Below are 11,601 nucleotides of genomic sequence, written 5' to 3'. Positions count from 1 at the left end.
CCCCTCCGCCTAGCGAGCGAGCAAGCGCGAGCAAACCCTAGCGCCGCCGCCGAAGCCGCCGCGGTTTCTCCAGCCCCGACTGAACGCCGGCGTGGGGAGCCCAGCCTCCACAACCGGCGACGCGACCCTCCCCGCCGCGCGCCCCCCGCCCGCCTGCAACTTTTGCGGGGGTAGCCGGGGCTCCGGCCTCGGCGGCTTTCTAAGCCCCCTTCCTTACAACAGGATCCAAAATCCCGTCCTAGATTTCTTCTACCTCCCCTTCCAGAACTTCCTCTTTTGGCATCAGTGATCGTCGGAATCTCAACACCCGCCAGTAGATTTCGATCCTCATTATTACTGACTTTTTGCCGTAATTTTCTTCTTCGCTGTTCGTCGATCGATCTACAGCTTTTTCGCCACACACAATTCTTTTCTTCTTCATCGGATTCTGATTTTTCGCAGAAGCAAATAGCAGAGAAATTCCTGACTACAGCACAAAGAAACAAAAAAGATTTCTGACTTTTTTCCCCAGCGGATTAGCTTTCTCCGGTTGTTAATTTCCGTGACGAGATGCCTGCGCTCGCCGTGGACGCCGCGGCCCCCGTGGCCCACCCCTTCGCCGCGTCCTGCGACGCGTCGCCGCGCTTCGTCGCCGCGCCGCTGATGCTGGGCCCCGCCGCCGTCGTCTCCGCGGCCGCCGCCGAGAAGCCCGAGGTGGCCGCCTGGTCGGCCGACCTCTCGTCGGCGCTCTACAACGTGGACGGCTGGGGCGCGCCCTACTTCTTCGTCAACGACGACGGCGACGTCGCGGTGCGCCCGCACGGCGCCGCCACACTGCCCGGCCAGGAGATCGACCTCGCCAAGGTGGTCGCCCGGGCCGCCGGCGCGCGCGCCGGCGGCGGGCTCGGCCTCGCGCTGCCGCTGCTCGTGCGCTTCCCCGACGTGCTCCGCCACCGCGTCGAGACCCTCAACGCCGCCTTCGGCTACGCCGTGCGCTCCACGGGCTACGCCGGGCGGTACCAGGGCGTCTACCCCGTCAAGTGCAACCAGGACCGGTACGTGGTGGAGGACATCGTCGAGTTCGGCGCGCCCTTCGGGTTCGGCCTCGAGGCCGGCTCCAAGCCCGAGCTGCTGCTCACCATGAGCTGCCTCGTCGCCCGCGGCAGCCCCGACGCCCTGCTCATCTGCAACGGCTACAAGGACCTCGAGTACGTCTCGCTCGCGCTCATCGCCCGCACCATGGGCCTCAACACCGTCATCGTGCTCGAGCAGGAGGAGGAGCTCGACATTGTCGTCGAGGCCAGCCGCCGCCTCAACATCCGCCCGGTGGTCGGCATGCGCGCAAAGCTGCGCACCAAGCATGCCGGCCACTTCGGCGCCACCTCCGGCGAGAAGGGCAAGTTCGGCCTCAACGCCGCGCAGATTCTCTCCGTGGTGGCCAAGCTCAAGGCCCTCGCCATGCTCGACTGCCTCCAGCTCCTGCACTTCCACATTGGCTCCCAGATCCCCACCACGGCTCTGCTCGCCGACGGCGTCGGCGAGGCCGCGCAGATCTACTGCGAGCTCGCCCGCCTCGGCGCGGCCATGCGCGTCATTGACGTCGGCGGCGGCCTCGGCATCGACTACGACGGGACGCACTCGGCGCAGACCGACATGTCGGTGGCGTACAGCCTGGAGGAGTACGCGGCGGCCGTGGTCGCCGCCGTCGGCCGCGTCTGCGACCGCAAGGGCGTGCAGCACCCTGTCATCTGCAGCGAGAGCGGCCGCGCGCTGGTGTCGCACCACTCGGTCCTCATCTTCGAGGCCTTCTCCGCGACGGCGCCGGCTTCCAACATGATGGACCCGGCGACCGCCTACCTGCTCGACGAGCTCACCGAGGACTGCCGCAGCGACTACCGCAACCTCATGGCCTCGGCCGTGCGCGGCGACTTCGACACCTGCGGCCTGTACGCGGACCAGCTGAAGCGGCGCTGCGCCGAGCAGTTCAAGGAGGGTGTCCTCGGGCTGGAGCACCTCGCCGCCGTGGACGGGCTGTGCGAGATCGTCGCCCGCGGCATGGGCGCGGCGGAGGGGCCGCGCAGGTACCACATCAACCTGTCGGTGTTCACCTCGCTGCCGGACATGTGGGCCATCGAGCAGCTCTTCCCCATCATCCCCATCCAGCGGCTCCAGGAGCGGCCCGCCGTGGACGGCGTGCTCTCGGACCTGACCTGCGACAGCGACGGCAAGGTGGACCAGTTCATCGGCGGCAGGAGCAGCCTCCCTCTGCACGAGCTCCCGACCCACGGCACCCGCGGCTACTACCTGGGCATGTTCCTGGGCGGCGCCTACCAGGAGGCGCTGGGCGGCCTGCACAACCTGTTCGGCGGGCCGAGCGTGGTGCGCGTCTCCCAGAGCGACGGGCCGCACTGCTTCGCCGTGACGCGCGCCGCGCCGGGCCCGTCCTGCGCCGACGTGCTCCGCGCCATGCAGCACGAGCCGGAGGTGATGTTCGAGGTGCTCAAGCAGAGGACCGCCGACGACGGCGCCACCGCCGCGGCCCTCGCCAGGGCGTTCGGGTCAATGCCGTACCTGTCGTTCGACGCCGAGGAGGCCTCGGCCATGAGCGGCGCGGAGTCGAGCGGCATGAGCAGCGACTCGGAGGGGTCGGCGGCGGGCGCCGCCGAGGATGATGACGAGGAGTGGGAGTTCATGCGCGGGCTCACCGTGTGACCACGGCGAGCTTATACTCTCCTGTATCTGTCGCCGGTCCAACCGGCCGGCGATGTTTACTTTACCAGCCAGCAAGCGGCAGCTGCTGCCGGTGTTGTATCGTGTTACTCATGGTCGTAGCGAGGTCGTCGGGCGTCTCGTCGCCGTTTAGTTTCGCCGGAGTTTGTTTTGGCGCCATCTTTTTATTTCCCATGCGTCGGTCCACTGTTTCTTTCACCCTTTTCTTCTTGGAATAAATAACAAAAGGAAACTAGCAGTACTATGTTTCTTTCGAATACAATTGTTTACCCCAGCTCTTCGTTTCTTCGTGACAATGCTCGGTGGATTCGTGGATGTGGTCTCAATCTCCTCGATCTCCATCCCTGTCGACTGTAATTTTGTTTCTCCAAGTTCAGACCTGGAAATGCACAGCAGAGAAGTTCCAAAAGGAAATTGGCCCTGCTTTCTGTGCGATTCTTTCTAATCGCTCTATCGTCCTCGTGGCTGCTTTCGAATCTCTGCATCAACCACTCATCTGGAAACCTCGAGCGGTGCAGCCATTTTGTCCCACCCTGCATGCACTTTCGGGAAAAAGTTGGCCGCTTTGTGATAATATTCTGCGTCGTCCCCACGAGGATGCTCGGCAAGGGCAACACGACGCAGAGGCTCTTAGAGGCCATCTTCTAGATTGGATTCCTGCTCTGCTCGCGTACGGGGAAGGAGAAGAAGAGGCGGCAAAGAAACGACGACGGCCACACCACATCCCTCCCCAGCAGGCAGCAGGCCACAAGAGAAGATGCTTCAGTCCAGTCTAGCCAGCCAGTGCGGCGCAGCCACATGTCGCCCTTCCTTCGCGGCCGTTGCGTCCGGGATCGGTGAGCGGACCCAAGATGTCCGGATCTAGTCCATCAAACGCTCCGACGCTTACGAGTTTTCTTGGATTTGGTGTCAAGTCCCGCGACCCGGCGATGCATGAACCGGAGAAAACTAGCAGCTCATGTGGATGTCACTCTGTCAGGCTGGTGGGTACGTACGTACGTAGAGACGTAGAGTATATTCCAAGGAGCTTTGCACATGTATTCTGTGGACAGCCGCGAGCATTTTGGATTTGGATTCCGGGGTACGTGGACCGGGCGGGCGAGCGGCAGCCAAGTTTTGATGTGCCAAGTAGTTTTCTGTGCCCCGCGGCAACAGGATTCTTCTTCAGGCTCGGCGACGCCGGGCCGGACACCTGTGCTCTGCATCTTGCCGCCCCCCTTTCAATAATTCACGAGGAGCCGGAGGATTCCTTTTTCTGATCATCGTGTAGCATTTCAACCAACATGGTTGGATGCCAAAGACAAGGAGCAGTGGCATCTCGGTGTTTCTCTCGTTCTCAGTTATCTGATTGTTGTTATTGTTCAGATGCGATCCTGAGGCTGGTGGCACTCTTGAAGATAACATTGAGAGGGGCCGTTGATTCCAATTGATTGTGTAGCCACTTAGCCTAGCCTGTGATCTGACCACATTCGCAGGGGTTGCTGTCCAGTTTCAACGTGCCACTGTATAATTTTTAACAGAAATGGAGGTCCACACAAACACAAATGTTTGATTGCAGGAACGGCATGGCAGCTGATCCTATGGTCCGTAAAGTAGAACCTCTGAATCTCCCACTAACCACTGGTCGCATATGATTTATGCTCCTATTGGACAACCCCCTGGTATAGTGTTCTGAATCCGAATCCAATCATCGCTTACGGTGACGCCATCTCGGCCGTCCCTGCAGCGATCGGACGGCCTGCAGCGGCGCCGGCACTAGCATGTGGCGTGTGTTCCCTCCCCCACCCGTGAAGCATTCAGATCCAGTTCCAAGATGATTGGCACGCCATGTGCAATTGTTTCTCTTTTTGTGTGCGAAAAAGGGCCTGTCTTGTTGTTGATCCATGGCGTTTGCAGATCCAATAACAAACTCTTTCAAGACCCTCCCAAATCGGTAGGAGCCGTCCATATTTTATGATCCACTGGCTAGTACTAGCATTAACTCTTTCAAGGTATGATCATCCTAACCATTCTGCAGGGTCATTTCGGAATTTTACTTCTACAAACTAGGAAAGAAATTAAAGTGCCATGAAATACTTTCTCCGTTTCTTTATCTAAGGTGTATTTGTTTTTTTTTTTGACAAAATTCTAGAATGTAAGGTGCATTTCTTCTAATTCCTTGCAATTCTGTTTATATCCCTTCAGAATAAAAGAAAGTATATCTCTCCTGATTACATGTATCTCTCCTTGTAGAAAAAAATATGAAAGAATCTCTCTTCCAATTGCGTGGATCTCTTTCTTTCCTAGTCTAATTGATTTACTTGCGGCTTACAAACAAATAGTCTAAGGATATTTTCGTCCTAAACTCTTTGTAATTCCGTGCCTTGATTACCGTGCCAAAAATAATGCACCTTACATAAAGGAACGGAGGGAGTATGAAAAGAAGGAAAACTATAAGAATATTAGTGTTTTTTAGGGAATATAAGAATATTAGTTAGAGTTATCTCTATCTTCTACTATTAAAGGTGAGTTGGTTCCCTCATCTCCCCTCCTTCCTCTTTTGCCCTTCCCACAACCCCCTCCCTCAATTTTTTTGTACTCTCAACTGATGCCTCACAGAACTAAAATCAACATAAATAGAGTAACTTGGAATAATCTAAACCAAATTGATATTTTCCCAAAATCACATACTGCATTAACTCATTCAAACCTTTCCAAAATCACAACTAAATAGAAGCATTCCTTTCTTTCCCCGACAAATACCCAAATCAAATTAAATCTTACGAAATCTCAAGTAAATCAAAACTTTCCTTGCATTCCCAACCCATACTCACATCAAATTAAATCTTATCAAAACATATAATATGGTGGGTGTAAAGCATAAATCAGATATAATTAGTGTTGACTCACTAGAATATGTATGCAACCATTCCAAGTTTGCAACACACGTGCAATTATCTAGTACTAATCAATATTGAAGTAAATACTTTCCAATTTAAGTTTCAACACAAGGGAGTGACTCGTGGTATTTTGTTTCTGTGTTAACACACACATTTTAAAGAATAAATAGTGCCAATTATTAATTACCCAAGAGAAAAGGCATGAGGTTTTCAGAACACATGGAGAATATTATGTGTTTTATGTAGGTAAAATTATAATGATTCTTAATCGCATAAGTACTTTAGACATACTATATTTTCTGTCATTTGTTTCATACACTTTTTTGCGAAAAGACCCAAATCTATTATAAAGATTCACCATAAGTACAAAGCACCCCAAATATAGGAAATCTTGATATGAATATTTAAATACATTAACATAATCCATATTAAATGTAAATCAGATGAGATTGTCCTGCCAACACAGATGGATGTGACAAGAACAAAAAATAGACAAACATAAAGGGATTATTGGCTTTGCAAGTTTTTGGAGTATTCCATAGGATTGTGATCCTCATTTTTTTTCCTAGTTATTATAACATTCATTTTATAGCAATGGAGGTACTAGATCTCTTAGGATAATTTCCATTTGACATAATTCGTGAGGATTGTTAGCAATCGGTGAGACCTCAATACTAGTTTTTGTAGAAAAACATAAAGAACTTAGAGACCAGCATGCTAGAATTTTAAAACATGAAAAATTGAAGTGGATGGAAAGACATGAAGATAAAAAAAATTATAGACGGAGACAACAATACTAGGTATTATCAGACTAAAGTAATGGGAGGAGAAGGAAAAATAGGATTACATACTTAGAACTATAGGAATGTGTGATGGAGGGCGAGGCTCACTTGATGGCTTACATTAATGGATTTTATATAAAACTATTTGGACAACCTAATTGTTATAATATTGCTCTTCAAACTCAAGATATACCTTAAATACGCTAGGAGGTAGGTGGATGAGAAATTGGTATAACCTTTTTCTAGGAAAGAAATTCATGGTGTAGTTTCCCAAATGGAGATAAATAAAAGTTCTGGTCCTGATGGGTTCCCTTTAGATTTCTATCAGGAGTTTTAAGTTTTGGTTAAATGGGGTTTGCAAGGACTTCTTGATTTTTTTAAATCATGGTGGGTGAGATATTGCTAGGTTCATTTATGGGATAATTACTCTTGTTCCCAAGACTAGTGATGCTAAATAAATTCAGAAGCTCAGGCCTATTTGTATTCTGAATGTTAGCATCAAAATCATTTCTATGGTTCTCGTGAACAGATTAAGTAAAATTGTTTCCCATGTTATTTCCTCTACCCAGACTGCTTTCGTTAAAGGCACAGACACATCATGGAAGGAGTGGTTTTATTACATGAAACTTTAAATTATTTTCATTTTAAGAAACATAGTGCTCTATTTATCCAAGGTTGACTTTAAGAAATTTAAGATAAATTTAAGTGGCCCTTTGTTATTCAAATGCTTAAAATGAAATGACTCCCTAGACTGGGTCATGCTTACTGTGAGAGGGGATAATGTGGGGGTTAGGGTAAATGAGAGGATTGGTCCTTACTTTAAAACTCACAAAGGCCTAAAACATGGTGATGCTTTATCACCTCTGCTCTTTGATTTGGTTGCAGATGGTATAACTATTATTATTGAGAAAGCCAACATTAATGGTTTTGTATAAGGAGTTCTAAATGAAATTTTAACTAATGGAGTGAATATTCTTCAGTATGCCGATGATACCATCCATTTGCTTCAAGATGATGTCGAAAGCGCTAAGAATCACAAACTCATCTTTAGTGCTTTTGGGAAAATGTCTGGACTTACTATTAATTTTCATAAGAGTGAGTTGTTTCTTTTTGGGGAGGCTAAGAATAAAGTTGAGGTTTCTCATGCGATTTTTACTTGTTAGGTGGCATATTTGCCAATGAAATATCTGTATGTGCTTGTTTCAGCTAAAACGAGAAGGAACAAACATTCAAAAGGTGTGGAGGATAAAATTGAAAAAATATATATGAGGATGTTGGCAAGGCAAACTGTTGGGCTCTATTGATGGAAAAATCACTTTGGTTCAAGTTTTACTTACCAACATGCCTCTTTTTATGACGTATTTTACCCCATCCCCGTGGGAGTTCTTAAGAAAGTTGATTTCTTTAGAGATAGAATGGTATGGAAGGATGATGAGGATAAAAATAAATATCACTTGGTTAAATACAAAACTTGTTGTAAACAAAGAGATCAATTGCGTTTGTGGATTCTTAATTTGGATCTCATGAATAAAATACTATTAGCTAAGTGGTGTTGAAAATTTGAAGCTGAATATGGGCTTTGGAAATCTATGTTTAAAAATGAATATGTCATTGTTGGGTGCATCTCTAGAGCTAAAGGTAGATCCACAATTTTTTTAGCATTTTGAAATTCAAAGATTTATTTTATCAATTCTGCAAGAGAAGTTTGGGAGATGGCCATAATGCTAGTTTTGGGAAGATTGGTGGGTAGATGACGAACCTTTAAAAATTGCTTACCCCAGGCTGTATTTGTTGAGCTTTGACCATAACATTAATGTTGTTGAAGCATTGTAGAAAGGCTGGGGGGGGGGGGGGCTTCAGATTCAGAAGAACTATATACGGGGAGTCTTTAGAGCTCTAGAATAGTTTGAAACTTAGATGTGAAGATGTATAAATGGGATCTGGTAAAGATAAAATAAAATAGATGCTGACAACCGATAGAAATTTTTCTGTCAAATCTTTATATTGGAAACTGACTAAATGTGACTACAATGTTCCTCAAAAGTTCTTATGGAAGATTAAAGTTCCCTCGCTTGTGGCTAAAAAAAGCATTCTCACAGAAGATACTCTCTTAAGAAGAGGAGGGGTTGGTAGTAAAATGTGTATATTTTGTGGTAGAGATGAAATAGTGATCATCTATTCTTCCAATGCCCTCCTCCTAGTTTAGTCTAGAGCCTACTGAAATGTGCTTTTAGCATTAACTTCAGTCCAAATGCACTTGGTGACTGCTTTGGCAACCGGATTAGAAGTTTCGCAAAGAATGACAAAAAGCTAGTGTTGGCTAGAGTTTCAGCTGTTTTCTCGTATGTCTAGAAATGCAGAAATGATGTTATTTTCGAGAACTTCAATGATCCTCATAAAGTTGATTTTCTATTGGACTATTGGATGTCTATTTAGCAGATAAAGTAGGAAAGCAGAGGGGTGCTGCTGCTGGGGCAAAATTGCTCGAACGGGTTGCAAATAATATTTACAGATCGTCGCAAGGCTGGAGACATTGGGTATAGAGGATTTGTGACAAAATCTAAAGATTAAACATTGGGTCTAGAGGAATCATTTCTTCCCCTACGAGAGCTGCGGACTGCCCCTATTTCTGCAATCTTTATCGAGTTTCCTTTTCTGTCTCTACTACAGTAATGCTCCTAGGTTTGCCTATTTGCCTAGCTTAGCTTCTCAACTCTTTTCATGTTGGAGTTTGGTTTGTGACATGATAATCTTCTAGCTTTGGGGGTGGAGACTGCTTCTATGTAAGTAGCTCCTTCTTTTTAATGTTGTCGATCTAGTTGTGTTGTTGTTGTACTTGGATCACTGATCCTTGTAAGACGAACTCAATAGATGTTATGTTTTGGTTGGTGGTTTGTATTGGATCCCGAGCCTTGTTGTTTCTATTATAGAAATTGGACGGGGTGACCCCTCTTTTATAATAGTAAAAAATAGGTGAGACCTCATAGATTTCTTTTTAAAGATTAAACTGGAGTGGAGGTCCTCATCTTTTAGATTTCCCACTCCTTTAATTCATATAATCCGTAAACTGGGTGAGCCCTAAGATCCAATATGTAAAATATGAAAACTCTAAATTCAGAGCAAATTTTAGTTTGAACTAACATGCGTAAGGGCATCTCCAACGCCGACCCTCAAACCTCCCGCAACTGTCCAGACCGCGGAAGCCATCCAACGCGGTCCTGTATCGGCTCGTGGCGCGGCCCGGACGCGATTTCTTCCCAAACCGAAGACAAACATGGGGGGCTTTGCGGAAGTCCGAACTAATCCCTCGCCCGCTTCTAACCACCCTAGCCCACCAAAAACCCCTCACCCAGCCCTCCCGCACTTTCTTTCCAATGCACGCGCCACTTTCATGTCGGCCCAGAGCACGCGAAGGCCGGCATTGATGCCGCAATGTGACCGGAGGGAGAGACGACAGCGCTAACCGATGCGAACTCTCCGGAGTCTCCGTCGTAGTCCACGCCGGCGGTGCTAGGACAAGTCTATGCCGCCACCAACATGGAGTTCGAGGAGCAGATGGAGCTGATGCTCCGTCGCTGCGTCATCCACATCAACGGGCCGGCTCTACCACCGACGATGCTTCTCCTCGTGAAGCTGGAGCCGGCATCCCCTCCAGTCTCTGCGCCGCCGCGCGGTCACGGCATCCAAAATTGGACGCCTCGTGAAGGAAGAGTGGCTCTCGCCGCCGGCCCGACGCTTTGTCAAGGGGAAGTGCCGCTCGTTGCCGCCCCGGCGCGATGTCAAGGAGGAGCGCCCCACGCCGCCGCCTCTACCCAAGGCGTGTGGTCGCATTCTCCACTACCTCGGCAGCTGTTCGTCGTCCCGGAGCGCCATGATGACGCAGGAGTACGCCGGCGGTTCAGGCGCAACGCCGCGGCGCCGGTCCAAGTTCATGAACTCGGACGTCCAACCGCCACACATCATGTCAGACCCGGACTTGGGGTATGCCTGGGTCCTGGACCGCTCAGTCACGACATCAGAGATGGCCAAGCGCTATCTCCGCCGCCTCGACGGGGGAATGGCCATGTACGGCAATGATGGTCCCTCACCGAGATAGACGCCACCAACAACGCCTCCTCCAACGACTGCCGCCCTCTCCTCCAGCCCAAGTCCTCTGTGGCCCCGGCCGCATTGCGCATGACGCAGGAGGAAGCGGAGAGGATCATCTGCAAGCGCCAGGCGGTCGCCGAGAAGCCCTGCCGTGGCACCGCCATCTTCCGCCGCCCGAAGCCCGACAACAACGACGACGACGCCGAATTGGGCGCCGATGACGGAGGAGGAGCCAGCGGCCAGCCTGACATGTCCTACGAGGTCACCGTTAAGTATATGATAGTTCATGGTTTTATTTTTAAGGTTTTTAGTTCACCGGACGAAATATCGTCCGATTTTATGTACAAAATTATCCTTGTTGCAATGAAGTCCGCCATGTTTATATCGCATCCGGTTTGATAGAATTTCGTCTGATTGGTTCGAGTTGTTGTCAAAATGTATACGGCTACGATTGGATGGCGGCCTCCCGCACCGGTGTCCGTGGACTGTGGTCCCCTGATTTCAGATATTTTAAAGCTGTAAGAATCAATTTTGTTGAACTTAAAAGGGGAAAAGGGGGGGCTCCGTGATCCAAAAGTGATTTTTAGGTGTGCGCGTCCATGATTTAAGCCAGTGCATTGCGGGAATCGGAAGCTTTTGTGTCGCCGCATCGGCGCGTGGACCGACCGACTATGTAGTGCTCTGCCGCACCGTGCAAACGTTCCTTTGTTCCACGCATTAGTTGGACGGGGACACGCCTCGTTTAGTCAGAAGAATCGTGTTTAGCCTTGTCGACGGTCATCCTATCCCCGCCGCGCGTCGTCGGCAAAATCGTCTCGCCGAATTTCTCAAAGGGGACTTTGTCGAGCGCTTTTGTCCGTGGAAGCATTAGCTGCACCATTAGGCGGCGCCAAAGGAGGAATAGCATTTTCTGCAGCAGCCAAGTGCGGTGCGGCGACCACGAGCGCTGTCGAGCTTGTTCTTTCTTCTTGTGCCTTCACCGGACCAAGGGAGAAGTATCTCAATCTTCGAAATTAAAGGTGAATGCCATGCTATGTGTGTTGTGTTGGTCACGAATTTGGCAGAGACCATAATCAACCTCCCGTTTTTAGCCTGGACCTATATATGCTTATTATCGGCTCTCTCGATATGTTTTCGCAGTC

At 49.5% G+C, this 11,601-nt stretch overlaps 1 protein-coding gene across 1 annotated transcript; it reads left to right on the top strand.

Moving 5' to 3' along the window:
* Positions 1-6: 6 nt before the first annotated feature.
* On the top strand, positions 7-2,983 carry LOC125522759 (arginine decarboxylase 1). The gene has a single exon (XM_048687791.1). It carries the CDS (start codon positions 550-552, stop codon positions 2,689-2,691), a length of 2,142 nt encoding a protein of 713 aa, XP_048543748.1. The 5' UTR covers positions 7-549; the 3' UTR covers positions 2,692-2,983.
* Positions 2,984-11,601: the final 8,618 nt, after the last annotated feature.

This window comes from Triticum urartu, chromosome 7 (assembly GCF_003073215.2).
Source record: "Triticum urartu cultivar G1812 chromosome 7, Tu2.1, whole genome shotgun sequence".
Taxonomy (NCBI): domain Eukaryota; kingdom Viridiplantae; phylum Streptophyta; class Magnoliopsida; order Poales; family Poaceae; genus Triticum; species Triticum urartu.
The sequence above is the reverse complement of the archived record's forward strand: the minus strand, read 5'-3'. Positions and strand labels throughout refer to the sequence as shown.